Source organism: Haliotis cracherodii, unplaced genomic scaffold, assembly GCF_022045235.1.
Source record: "Haliotis cracherodii isolate W230 unplaced genomic scaffold, xgHalCrac1.p SCAF_4, whole genome shotgun sequence".
Classification (NCBI taxonomy): Eukaryota; Metazoa; Mollusca; class Gastropoda; order Lepetellida; family Haliotidae; genus Haliotis; species Haliotis cracherodii.
In genome coordinates this window covers 47477460-47491911 of record NW_027266297.1, presented here as the reverse complement: position 1 = coordinate 47491911, position 14452 = coordinate 47477460, and the positions used below count along the sequence as shown (strand labels likewise).

The 14452-nt window shown below is 37.4% G+C and overlaps 1 protein-coding gene across 2 annotated transcripts in view; it reads right to left on the bottom strand.

Annotated features, from left to right (window-relative positions):
• The window catches only part of LOC139478676 (uncharacterized), a 65532-nt gene that overhangs the window by 12013 nt on the left and 39067 nt on the right, over positions 1–14452 (bottom strand). For both annotated transcript variants that reach the window (XM_071261241.1, XM_071261240.1), the window contains 8 exons: positions 13538–13678; positions 13240–13366; positions 10430–10547; positions 9407–9570; positions 9048–9168; positions 7732–7879; positions 7561–7647; positions 7099–7263 (listed from right to left, as the gene is read on the bottom strand). In XM_071261241.1, the coding sequence (XP_071117342.1) occupies positions 7099–7263; positions 7561–7647; positions 7732–7879; positions 9048–9168; positions 9407–9570; positions 10430–10547; positions 13240–13366; positions 13538–13678 (1071 nt within the window). The remainder of the gene's footprint in view (positions 1–7098; positions 7264–7560; positions 7648–7731; positions 7880–9047; positions 9169–9406; positions 9571–10429; positions 10548–13239; positions 13367–13537; positions 13679–14452) is intronic.

The window sequence follows — 14452 nt, the reverse complement described above, 5'->3', positions numbered from 1 at the left end:
CATGTCCCATCAAGAAATTGAATCTATTAAGAAATGTTTAATGATCATAGAAGCAAGGAGGTGCTATCCGATCTGTGGAATGATAGTGGACAAGTTAATGGGAATAAATTTCGACGTGTCGACAGTTCAAATATCACCCTAACGTGGAATGTATGTTCGGAATATAATCAACAGACATCATCAGATTATTTTAGACAAAATAAGATGTTGTTCACTCCCACTATAGATCGAAATGAGTCTTTTCCTCCGCCCACTGACGGCTCTTCGGGAAAGAAAATGTAAATATTGTAATCTCACAGATATCGAGGATGAGTGTCACTGCCTTACTATCTGCCCGTTGTATTCATATATTAGGTATGAGTTGTATAATCAAGCTGGTATATTAAATCCATCATTCCCTAATTTATCCCCAAGTGATCAGTTTATATTGATGCTGCAATGTGAGAAGCTCTGTAAACCCCTAGCCACTTCTATATTACACAGGTTCCAAGATAAAAGACATGCACTAATGTAGTTATAATTATCCAGTAAGTGTTCAGCATTTTGTGTGAGGAAGTTGTAAATTATTCAGTAAGTGTTCAGCGCTGTGTAGTAGAAATAAAGATTTTTCAATAAGAGTTTTCCGCTATGTGTATGGAATTGTGTTGTATATTATCCAATAATCGTTCAACGCTGTGTGAGAGGAAGATGTTGTATATTATCCAATAAGGGTTCTGCGTTGTGTGAGAAGGAGCTGTAAATTATCCAAGAAGTGTTCAGCGATATGTGCGAAGAAGTTGTATAAGCGTTCAGCGCTGTGTGAGAGGAAGATGTTGTATATTATCCAATAAGCGTTGTGTGAGAGGAAGATGTTGTATATTATCCAATAAGCGTTGTATGAGAGGAAGATGTTGTATATTATCCAATAAGCGTTGTGTGAGAGGAAGATGTTGTATATTATCCAATAAGCGTTGTGTGAGAGGAAGATGTTGTATATTATCCAATAAGCGTTGTGTGAGAGGAAGATGTTGTATATTATCCAATAAGCGTTGTGTGAGAGGAAGATGTTGTATATTATCCAATAGGCGTTGTGTGAGAGGAAGATGTTGTATATTATCCAATAAGCGTTGTGTGAGAGGAAGATGTTGTATATTATCCAATAAGCGTTGTGTGAGAGGAAGTTGTTGTAAAGAACCGAAGAAGCCTTCGGCGCTGTGTACATGGAATATGTATATTATCCAATAAGCGTTCTGCGCCTTGTGTATGGAAGATGTTGTTTAATATCCATTAAGCGTTCAGCGCGGAGTGAGACGAAGATGTTGTATATTATTTAATAATCGTTCAGCGCAGTGTGCGAGGAAGTTGTATAAGCATTTAGCGCTGTACGAATGGAAGATGTACATTATTCAATTAGCGTTCAGCGCTGTGTGAGAGGATGTTATTGTAAATTATCCAGTAAGCGTTCAGCGCTGTGTGCGAGGATGTTGTATAAGCGCTTAGCGCTGTGTGTATGGAAGATGTTGTATATTATCTGATAAGTGTCTAACGCTGAGTGTGCATAAGGAACATGTTGTATCATCCAATAAGCGGTCAGCGCTGTGTGTGATAAACTTATTAGCATAATGTTAAGCTCATATCGGCTGTTTTCATCAGGTTAAATTGCTCAAATATATTTTTACAATTTTAAAGAAATGCAAATAGTGAAAGTTCGTGTCTCAGAGGCCCTGTGGCCGGATATTGCAGTGTTTGCTTTTTATATGATTTATTGTATCGTGCACGTAAATAAAATATTTTCTACTTCTTCTTCATTACACTATACACATGCCTCAGTGTTAAATGTTACCTGGACGGACTGCTGGCATACGTTATACAATAATCTACTGCAGTTACGGTACCTCCCATTTGTCAGACAGCTTATACCAGGATTAGTCAAGGTTGGCTAGTCAAGCAATAGTTACTTGTTGACCTTTCATAAAAGTGGAACAGACCAGAAAACACACATTTTGAGGAATTTACAGGATTCATTGAACAAAACACACGAACATTCAGCATTATCGCTAATAAATCTTTCAAATTTGTGACCGTTCAGGTCACTACATCCTAGTCTTAACTTAACTTTAAAAAAATTCTTTTCAGATTGTTTGACTCCAAGATATCACCTATGTTACTGTATGGGTCAGAAATATGGGCATTCCATAAAATGGAAGAAGTTCATTTATATGCGTGTAAATGGTTATTGAATGTTAAACAATGTACATCAAGTAGCGATGTATTGGGTGAATGTGGCAGATTCCCTTTACATATCAATGCAATGATGAGAGCTTTTAAATATTGGCTACGTTTAATGTGTATGCCGGGTACCCGCTTACCTAAAAAGTGCTATGAAATGATGTATCTATACGATAGTCAAGGAAAGAAGAATTGGGTTACTGATATTAGAACAACGTTATTTTCACTCGGATTCGGCCATGTTTGGTTATCACAATCACCCGGTAACGTGCAGGTATTTACTTCCATGTTATTTCTACGTTTGAAAGATAAGTTTTAACAAATATGGCATACAAGTTTATGTAATAGCTCCAAAATGTCCTTCTATTCTCATTTTAAATTAACGTTGAAGTGTGAAGAATATTTGTATTGTGTAACCGTGAGTAAATTCCGGTCATGTATGTCAAGGTTTAGATGCAGTGCACACTGGCTGGAAATAGAAACTGGTAGAAAACTTAATATCCCTCGCGAAGAAAGATTTTGCAAACTATGTCAAGTTGATCTAATAGAAAACGAGTTTCATTTCCTGCTAGTGTGCCCTGCATACACTGACCTACGCCATCTCTATTTTCCTTGAAAATATTATCTACGCCCAAATAACCATAAGTTTAATATTCTTTTATCTACAACCAACACAAAGCTGATTATTAGTATCGCTAAATATCTGTATCACAGTAAAGAAGAGAGAACACGTATTTTATCATTGTGACTGTTGCCATAAATATGCCATACATTTTGTACAAAGGGCCTGTGGCCTGTACTGTACTGAATAAAGAATTCAATAACTTATAGTGGATTATCTGATTTATGCGCGAACCAATATTTTTAAATATGTCAGGCACTTCCGATTTACTACAGTTATACAGTTTTTATTATATAAAGAAGCGGCCTTCTTTCAAAGTAGAATCTGGTACTGTGGACTGATTCAGTCCGTCAATTAGGCTCATGGTATTCGTTAGTGTCTCCTTTTCATGTTATAAAAATGCATAATTTGTGAAAGTGTCGTCTTTCAGCCAAGGAGGATAGACCGGTTTTGTTGTAGAGAGAGAGAGTTTTAGGGTTTTTGACGACCGCTTCAGCCATCGGCTATTTCGCAGTCGGGGCCAGGCGGGTTAAACAATAACAAATAATAGTGGGAAATAAGAAAGTAATTGGCTGGCCAAAAAACTGTAAATTAGGGGGGATAAAGAAGAAAGAAATGCAGTAAAGAGGGTAGAAGGGGAAGAGAGAACTTAGTGGGAGTGTAGTAGAGCTGTAAAAAACCTATTTTATGGGGAGCAGATAGTAAATAGACTTAAAAAGGTATATAATCAGTTAAGCTGATATGCAATATAATGATATCTAATAATAAATTTTTAAAAAAAATGTGGGGTGGATGGAAAACCTACTATAATAAACTTCGGGCTTATTGGCTGGGGTGGGGGAGGATAGATAGATAGATATTCTTTATTTCCTCCAATTGAATGAAGATTACAATATGCAGGTATGATTATGTTACATGTTTAACATGAATTGGGGTTATAATTACACATGTGCATAAACATACAAGTTTTCTAGCAGGTGTTGCCATTTCCTTATAAAGCGGCTTACATTAATTATTACTTCTGCCCACACATCTCTTTCTAGCTCCATAATACATTCTATTGGACACCCACCAAGTAAGAACGCAAGAATAATATCATCATCTTTCTCCCAAATCTTAAGAAAAACATTTACATCCATGATATCACATATGGTGTTAAAAAGTAGATTTCGGTCATTCATATTGATCGTGCAGGACATAAACACGTGCTTTACAATATCACTGGCAATTTTTCGCGCGGACGTCGGAGAAGTCGGTCCGCGCTGAGAATTTGGATCCCGATCCTAATTTAAAAAAGTGTGGGTTTTGTAAATAGTATTAATGTTGTGATTTGTTGGGATTTTTCTAAAGTTTGCTTAGGAGATTTGTTGTTTTAAGGAATGTAGCTATATGGGAGAATTTAGCTGGGTGATTAGAGGGGTTTAGTAGTAATGTAATATTGTTTTTGAACTGAGGGGGAAGGGAATTGTATAGTTGTGCTTGTTGTTGTTTATATTGTGTGCAGTGGTTGAATATATGATCTAGATTTTCTGGTATGTTACAGTGGGAGCAGTTTGGGTGTGGGTGTCTGTTTTGTTTATGGAGTGTTTCGTTTAGGTTCATTTGGCCGCTTAGCATTCTGTTTATATTTTTTTCTGTTAGAATAGACCTTGTGAAGTTGCGGCACTTTGTGATTGGTTTACTAAAGAGGGATTTTGTCCATGTGGATTTACAATTTTGAATATTAATTTTGAAATAAAGGAGGATAGACCAGTTTTGTTGTTTGACTTAGACTTCATGTAATATAGCACGGTACCTATACTACATGTGAGATTAGACTCAGATTATGGAGAAGTTTAATCTATCTCATGTGTTCTTATTCTACCTAACATTGTATCTACCATTGTTTGTTAATCTTCACCGAGTTTCCTGTATTCTATGTCATTGAAATAACTAAATCTAAATTTTTGCTAATATAACACCCGCAACCCGACACATGTCAAACGCAACTGACAATCACAATCATAATCTGGTTAATCTGTATCACTTAACGAGTTGGAGCAGCTTACTCTGCCCACAGTATGGAGCAGCTCACTAATTAGTAGGTAAGACCAGGCATTTACACTGGTCACCCTCGACAACTGGGTCGTCTGACAATTGGGAACCGCAGTTACATATTGTTGATGAATGACTGTAGGTGAGAAAAATACCGTTCTGGTTAATTATCACTAAGTGGCTACAAAGATCAATCGATTTTTTTTAACGGCAGGGTTGGGGTGTGTGGTGCCCGCACCCCTAAAATTGAAAAGGAAAATATCTTACGATCTTAGAATTATATAATTCACTTATGTAATGAACCATTTATATGCGCTTTAGCTTATTAAATAAAATATTTATAAGCGCCGTAGATTATGTATTGAAACATTTATCAGCGTTTCAGCTTATGTAATGAACCTTTTGTATGCGCGTAAGCTTTTGTATTGAAATATTGTGCCCTAGCTCATGTCATAAAACATATATATACATGTTTATTTGCACCTCAGCTTATGTAATAACATCTTATATGTGCCCTAGCTTATGTAATGAATCATCATTATATACAATTAGCTTCAGCACATTTATAATCCAGAAAATCACGACCCCGAAGATAACTTAATTAAGTTTTGTAACACTTCCGATCTGATGGTGTCACTTCCTGTAATAGTATATATCTGTGCTAAAATAATGATCAGGCTGGAATGTTTAGAGGCTGTCGTGATATAGCAGGGAATAGTACTGTCTGGAGTGTCAACAAATGGAGCTGGATGTTTGCCGTATGGTAGCCTAGTGCTGATATTGCTGAAATATTACTAAAATCGGCGTAAAATCCTACCTTCTCATTCATGTTTTGTCTTCATGGGTGCCGAGTGCATGAGCAAATGTTTGGAATATCGTGTTCCAGAGGTAATTGAAGGTTAAAATTCAAAGTGCCACATAGAAACAACACGTACTGTCAATGTACATACATATAGATAACGTTTTTTTTTAATTACAACGAGTGTATTTCAAAACTAATCTAACGAGCGAAAGCTTTTTCATGTTGGCTACGCGATTTCATGAGGTAGCTGAATGTCAAGAAATCCCGTTTAGCAACTTCAATGTCGTAAGTTGACTCGGCGATGAATGTTAATTTGTATTGATGCTTCAATATAATGTCTTGTTATTTCGTGATGGTCTGACCCTTCATGCTACCACAATGCTTGCAATAATGCGATACAAAAGCGCCAGTTCGTATCCTCTATTTCAAATGTATTTCTTCGCGAATCCAACAATATATCATAGGCAACTACAAAAACACACAGATAAATTCAAAACAAATATGTCTACAATACAGCAAGTTTTGAGATGCACGCATATTATGTCTATGCATCTGTGGAGTTGTGGAAAACAGTGTAGTGTCTGTCGTGAGTCCATTATCCGAGCAAACTATCATGATCACAGTCTATTCCACACGTGATGTTATTACACTATGTGTAATACAGCTGTAGGTTTACTAAACAATCATGCTTCCAACGGGTGAGTAATACATACGAGCACATGTCTACACATCAGTACATCGAATTTTCTTCCACATGTGTTTTGATTCCATAATCTGTTTTCGTCGCTATTGACGTTGATGCTTTTCTGACTTGCACATTTCCTTCATAAATCGAAAACTGATGTAGCCCAATTTCAGAAAAAGCATACGTTTCCAAAAGAAATATTTTCACTTTTCATGTCGTTCTCAAACTTACATCCTTTTATAGACATAACATAACAATTCAGCACATTTGGCCCATTCGATACTTCGATGTGTAAAAGCCGCGTTTGGCAATCTTTCAGTTATATTGTGTCTACATGGACGAGTGTTATGTTGACCCTGACACATTATATAGATTCTTGGCAAAACAATAAGACTTTAACCACCATGTCCAACAGCTGATAAACAAAGTTGATTCTACCTTTAAGTCATTATCATGTATAAAAATAAAGACAAATATGAACTGTTTTTCACTTTTAGCAACAGTCATGTATATTTGGCAGGGTAGGAGCATGTAGGTCAAGTTTCAGCAAGATTGGCGCCAGATACAGACAAGTCACTATGTTCACATGGATCTATGCTCATTATGCATGTTATTTGGATACTAAATGTAAAATGTCTTCACATAGACATACCAATCTTTCATCTCTTAATTTCTTATAAAAGGAAGTTGTCCTGTAATCATAAATTAAATCTTCCAAACCATTAGATCATTTGCTATGATATTCACCAGGATCATGTTGTGGTGGCCATCGAAGCATGGCGAGGAGAAGTCGTCATACAGCCAGTGTGTGCTGAAGCCGCAGAGTCCATTGAAGTGGTCCTCGAGCCATGTCCATACATTTCCAAATGCATCATGGAAACCCATCTCATTGCTCGGGTACAGGTTGACAGGCTATCACAGGAAATCAACGATGTTACCAACAATTGGGACATAATAGGTGACATGTTTGTTGTAAATTTAACTTTATCTGTCAAACATTGACGGATCCAAGTCGTCAGCAGACATGCTTTAGAGAGGGGCATTCATTATTGCGTCAAGAAACTGACGGGAAATTGAAGCACATATGTGTCTATGCTGTAATAAATATTGAATAACTGAAGAATTGGTATTGTTTCCATAACTTTCTCATGACAATGAAATCTAGAGGTAGCGGGCATCAAGGAGTGCCATGGAAACTCGAATACTCACAGTTGAGGAGCCATATTGAAGATTTAGGTTGGCTTCTATCTTATCACCGTATATGATGTCACAGGCTGTACCGTCGCTTATTGGCCTCTGATGAGAGAGAAAACACACATGTACGTGCTTTCATAATTCAAAAAGTGTTCGTTATGTTTGATATTAACACTAATGACTTACCTGTTTGCCTCTCATGACATTATGCTCCGCTTCTGTTGGTAAGCGGAAACCCTCTCCCTTCCAGCAACAAAACGCCTTTGCTTCATGGTAATTTACTTCAACCGGCCAGTCGATGGGAAGGTTTACCAGGTCAAACATCAATCTCAACCTGAACAAATGTATGAAGGTTGTATACCCATGATCCCCGCAGTTTTCAACATGTACACAGGTCCAGATCGTATTGATTGGGACATTGGCACTCAAATTCCTGTCTTTGGAACGTGACTCTATTTGCTTGATTAAACAAAAATAGCATCTCAAAAAGATTATATGCTATGTAGTGACAGTAATCTAAAATAATTTTCCTGTAACAACATTGCTCATATCAAACGTTAGTCCAGGAAACTTGTTTCAGTAGTTCACATACATTAATACACTTTTTATTTGAATTCGCATTAATGGAATATTTTGAGCAAACGTTCCTATTACAAAACGTTAAAATGAATTTCTGAAACGCCACAATGAACTTTGCATACATCATTGTCACTTGGTTTTTCTGGCAAATCAACGACATCAGGTATGATCATGCTTTATAATCGCGACCGAACAGGGAGTCGAACCCGTGGCCACACAATTGGCACCCATGTGGCCATAAATCTGTATGAGTGAGGATGAAAGAAACTTGAGACAATTATCTGAAGATGCTAATAACACATAACAACATAACACTCGTCAATTTAGACACAATATTTTCCGAAACAAGAATAATTTCTAAGATCGGATTGCAAGAGATACTCGCCAAGAGTCAAAATCACACTATTGTTAATGTTGTCACTGTGCAATATAATACGTAATACATTCTAGGAAGCATGGTTGGCCCAATGCAGAGTTCCGTCCCTTAGTCAAGACAGAATCCGAGAATAGTGGATTATGGTTCATGGTTTGTAAGAACCATACCAGTGCTCGTTGGTTTCTGCCCAGGGTTTTCGTCTATGAGCTGCATCACTTAGGGCTCTCCTCCCACACAAAGCTATCATGCTGTGATGGAACTGAAATTCTGTTAAAATAATTTACTCACCCACCTTGTTAATCGACAAATAAAAAGGCAGTTTTCAATAGTTAGGGATAGACTAGTATTACCTTCATCTAGGATCCAGAGTCTAGGTCTATGTCACTTTCATGATCCTTGATTCAACAAAAGTTTAATGTGGATACAGAAGTAATGAGACATACAGAGGATTGGTTGAAGGTTTTGGAGTAATGTAATGTCCTGAAGTGTTACAATATTAGTATCGTGGTGTTCGCAGCTTTATTACTGTGCAGGAAAATCAGTCAACCTGTATTCAGTGTCGACGCTCTGGCTGTTGTTGTCATCCTTTTTAAGTATCTTCTCGGATACATCTTTGATATGGCAGTGAGACCAGTTAGCCAGGTCCCCGCCACAACCGCCCACGCAGCCTGTAAGAAATCAGTCTATCAGTTAAATCCTCGCGACCGTGGATAACCACACTCAATCCTTTAGTTCATACCGGCCAGTATTTGGAGGAAATGATATTGGGATTCGTTAGCTTCAATAACTCACGTGACTAGCGCATTGCACAACACATTCTAGTAGCTGGAGAGACATTTATATCAATGTTGTTCGAATCAAATTTTCTTTTTTCAGCAATTAACATAATTTAGATGAAACAAGCACCGTTATTGCAGACCCAGAACACCGGGTGATTTGCCTGCTTAAACTCTCGCCACTTCCATCCCTCATTGGACCAATACTTCTTGCACCTATAACCACCAGAACGGACAAAACCAAGAAACTCCCCGTTGGTCACCAGATATTTGGATGCTTTGAATGGCGGCACACTGGAATAAACCAGACATTATTAATTCAAACCTAAACGCTGCCGCACAAAATACACGCACGTGTGTTTCAAAAGCACAGACAAATTATTACGCATTTATTGTTTCCGCCGCAGTCAGCAATAATAATAATAATTATTATTTATTGTGACTGACAGATATATATATATAAATAACGTATTTTAGGTGTATGCGAGTAAAGTAAATAAGTAAATAAAAGCGACAATGCCCTTTCCATATGCATATTAGTCGACTGTAGGATTCTGTCTACGGTTCCGTTCCACAATGCGATCTTAGTGCTACGACCGTCGTAAGTCTATGTTAATGTATGGCAGCTACGATCGTCTTAGTGCTACGACCGTCGTAAGTCTATGTTAAAGTATGGCAGCTACGATCGTCTTAGTGCTACGACCGTCGTAAGTCTATGTTAATGTATGGCAGCTACGATCGTCTTAGCGCTAAGGTCGCTTCGTGGAATGTGTTTAGAAATCACAATTTCGTATCCCGTCCCACATGTGTAATATACGTGTCATGCCAGTGCAATTACACATATGTTTCTGTATCTGGAGTAACCTACGCCTGTAGGTCGATTAGTGACCAACATGTGTGAAAATATCCATCCTCATTTTTAAAACAGACTTGGGATATCACTTGTCAAGGATGGTGAAATTATCTACCATATACGTTAGATTTCAAACATACTTTCATTTACACATACACGTATAATATTATAGTTCTTTTACAGCTGACATGTATCCATTCACGACCTCGCGATAAAATGACGTTCTTAAAATGATTTGCGGACGCCGTACCTTCAGTTTCACAAATATGTAACGATTCAATCCCCCACCCCATAACTTACTGTATCTCCGCTTGACCATATTCGTTGTCCCACCCATAGGAAGGGAAGTTTTTAGGCTTGCCAATTGTGATATCATGTGTCTCGACAGAGATCAGTGAGTTCTCGGTCGCGCTGGAGCCTGCAAAGTAGTCAACAATAACACCTTACCGTACAGGTCCATGGGTTAAGGTTTTAAAGAAAGAAAGAAAACGAAAAAAAAGTAAAGTAAAAGAAACGCGTAGTAGTACAAGCGTAAATATCTGACATTGTGTTGCCGACATCCATACAAAATTAATATAAGAAAAGTATCGGTCATTTCTGCATGGATTGGGATTAATTTGTGTGAAAAGAATGAGGTACTGCAGGCATATGGTGAAAATATGGGAAAATCGCAAAAAACACAACCACGTGAGAGCATGGTGCCGAAACACACCAACATGACATGCACGTGCAACATCACTTGTTGGGCTATAAAAGAGTTGGGTTTTCATTTGCATGCCATCACAATCTCACAGCAAGTGAACAGCTAAAACGTGCCACGACTGACGGAAGCCTAGCGCAACAACGCCATATGCAAACTGCCAAGAGGAGAATCATCTTCAGCTGAAGCTAGGTTTTTCCACGTAGTGTTACAACCCTTGACGTAAAATTACTCTTAATGTAAAACAAATTACATCAAGGGTTTGCGGGTTCACCCTTGTTACAACCCTTGATGTAAAATTACTCTTAATGTAAAACAAATTACATCAAGGGTTTGCGGGATAACCCTTGTTACAACCCTTACAGTAAAAATTACTCTTAATGTGAAACAAATTACATTAAGGTTTGCAGGGTAACCCTTGTTACTACCCTTAATGTAAAATGTAAAAATTACTCTTAATGTAAAAATATTTTACTTTAAGGGTTGCGGGATAACCCTTGTTACAACCCTTAATGTAAAAAATACTCTTAATGTAAAACAAATTACATTAAGGGTTGCAGGTTAACCCTTGTTTCTACTCTTAATGTAAAATGTAAAAAATACTCTTCATGTAAAACAAATTACATTAAGGGTTGCAGGTTCACCCTTGTTACAACCCTTAATGTAAACATTACGGACGACAATACGTCACATAAGCCTTTCGGACATCTTGCATGTATAGCTAAAAAGTAAGGTGACTAGAACTGTCCTATGGGGAATTAAATACCTACTGCACACGTATGATAATGTAAACATGAGTATTCAAACGCCCCTCTGCAATCAAACTGGACGACAAAATCGCAACCTGTTTTTTAAGATTATACGAAATAGGATCGAGCATTTAAAGGATCAATGTAACAACAAAACTTATGTGGTTGAGTTCTGAGTACCATAACATGTCAATATACGAAATCGGGAAAATTTCTAAATTTCGACCAATCAGAGGCCGATTGGCATGACACCAAAATGGTAGGAAATGAAGGCATGTCGTACAGTGTCCGTAGCTACACCTACGTACATATCTGAAAGAAATCGATGTAGTAGATGTATGTAGTCCAGACAAATTGAAATGACGACGTAATAAAAGGCAATAACTCTGCCGATAAAAAAACAAACTAATTGTAATGTGCCCAACAACATGTTGAAGTGGCCACGTGTACAAAGTTGAATTGAAATCAGTCAATTAGCACTTGTCCGGAAAGTTATTTTCTGCCGACAGACCGACAGACAGGCTGACACACGGGGGAACAAGGAACTATAATCTAATAAAATGATATTCACGAGGGTTTTCAAAAGGAATTCAAAAATAGATATTTACTAGATATGTAGATGTTTGAGGCTTGTAAATAAGAGAGGTTATACCAGTGGATGTTGTGCTTATCATTCACACCTAGTTTCATAAAGAGAAATAGTCTTAAATAGGGTTAATTGTCTAAATATATATAAATATCTTTTAACGAAATCAAACAACTAAATTTGATGCCTCGATTACATTACCATGATGGTAAAAATACCCATTCGGTTGAGTCCTGAAATACATTGTACCTAAATACCAAATTTGAACGAAATCTCTGAATATCGAAATCTCTGAATAGATCTGAATGCCGCTTTCCGTTGCCACGGGAGCAAGGTAAATAAAGTGATATTGTAATATGTCCCTAGATACACCTTTGTACCAAGATTTAACCAAATCGGCTAAATGACACGTCAGTAATGACCCATAAAGAAAACCTGTAAATAACGACCAAGTTGTCGTTGTTGAGAGGTTATTGGAACTTATACAAGTTCCATGGCTCTACAATGTTGTTCCTGAGAAAACGTGCATTCTATTACGAATAATTGGTCTTTACATTATTCAGTACTTGCAGACCGAGGGCTCTTTGTACAAACGAAATACAATTTAGGTGCAAACAGTATAAAATACAACACTTTCCTTTGCTTTTCTTTTTTAAAAAAGCAGTTGCATATTATCAAAGGAGTATTTGTGTTCTTACATATGGAAGCCTGGTCAATGACTATGCCAATTTTTAAAAAATCGATTACCATCTATTGATATTTATATGATATATAAAATAAACATCTGAAATCACCTTTTTTTGCATACAGGCATTCAAATATATTCACGCTGTAAGTAGTTATTGAGTATTTTAGTTATGCTTATGAGTTAAAAACATACATGAAATTACACATGTATTGTTTTGAAATCATGTCTCATGGGCAACTACTGGTATATTACTCATTAATAGTGGGCATTTCGTTAATATCTGATATGTATTTTATAAGTAAATACATCTTGCGATCTTGGCTAATCACAATATATATAAAGCTACCAAGACGTAAATTCTTCAAAATAAACTCAAAAATAGCCTACCACTTTTAACAGGTCCATATGTCCATCCTTCGGGTTTGGACACCAAATGTATAGGCAGCTGGCGTATGAGAACAGACGATGTCTCCAGGTGTATCCTTTCATGTTCCATCCCCATGACAAGACCCCACTGTTGTAAACAAACACACATCTGATCTATGCATTAATACAGTCCCACAACATGGCTAAACCCACTGTGGTTAGCCAACAGAATACGCATTGTTAATTACAGAGCGCATCTTGGTTTATGTCACGGTATTCCGACGCGAAAGACGCGAAACTAAAACGTTATTTGCCTCACCCAGGAACTTTCCGCTGTAATAGGTAGGGTGAGTGGGGTGTCGTCTATCTGGTCAAGAATCAGATTTCTCACTTTTTGTCTGTATTTCACTACTTGGTCCAGGGAAGGCCACTCAAAGCTTCCACCCATACGGTAGTTCTCCTGCAACAATCATTTGTAGGAAATTCGCCATGTCCTTATTTATTCGAGTACTGGACATTTATGCATCTTAAAAATAGGCTATTCACCATTTTTTATAACAATTTTGAAGGTGGACTGCAAACTGGTGGGTAACTATTCTCCCGGTATTGCCCCTAAAAACTGTTGTCATATTTGTAATACTCGCTTACTATATACCATACTCTCAATCCATCTGTCATTCTGAATACATATTATATCGTCTACATGTATCTAACGTGATGTACCTGACGTAATCTACATTTATTTGGCGTACAAAATACGAATCTGCCGTACTCTATATAGCCATCAATCGACATATTTGGCAGCTAATCCTACAGCTGGTCCAGGGGCACTTTTGACCAAGATGCTGTGTGATGGTGTGCCCCTTAGGCGTCACTCTATAACCTTGGGTTCTACTCCAAGATTCGCCCTGATAATGTTTCCAGGTCTGACAGGACCATACATGTGTTCATGGGTAAACATCACTTCGGGGCTTTCATCCCACATCAAGCTGAGAGAACGCAAGATGAGTTAAGCTCTTAGGCTGTTCAAATCGGCGTTATAAAACCCTACTCGCTGACCTGTCCCATTACCTTTTTTCATCTTAACAAAATAAAGTAGGCTATATATAAATGTTAGTTACGAGGATTTAAAACGACATATTCTACCACAGGACTTATTGCGTTCGTGATGTCAAGTCATTTCGGTAGTGTTTACTCCATGACTAACAATCAATGTCATGACAGCACAGAAGGA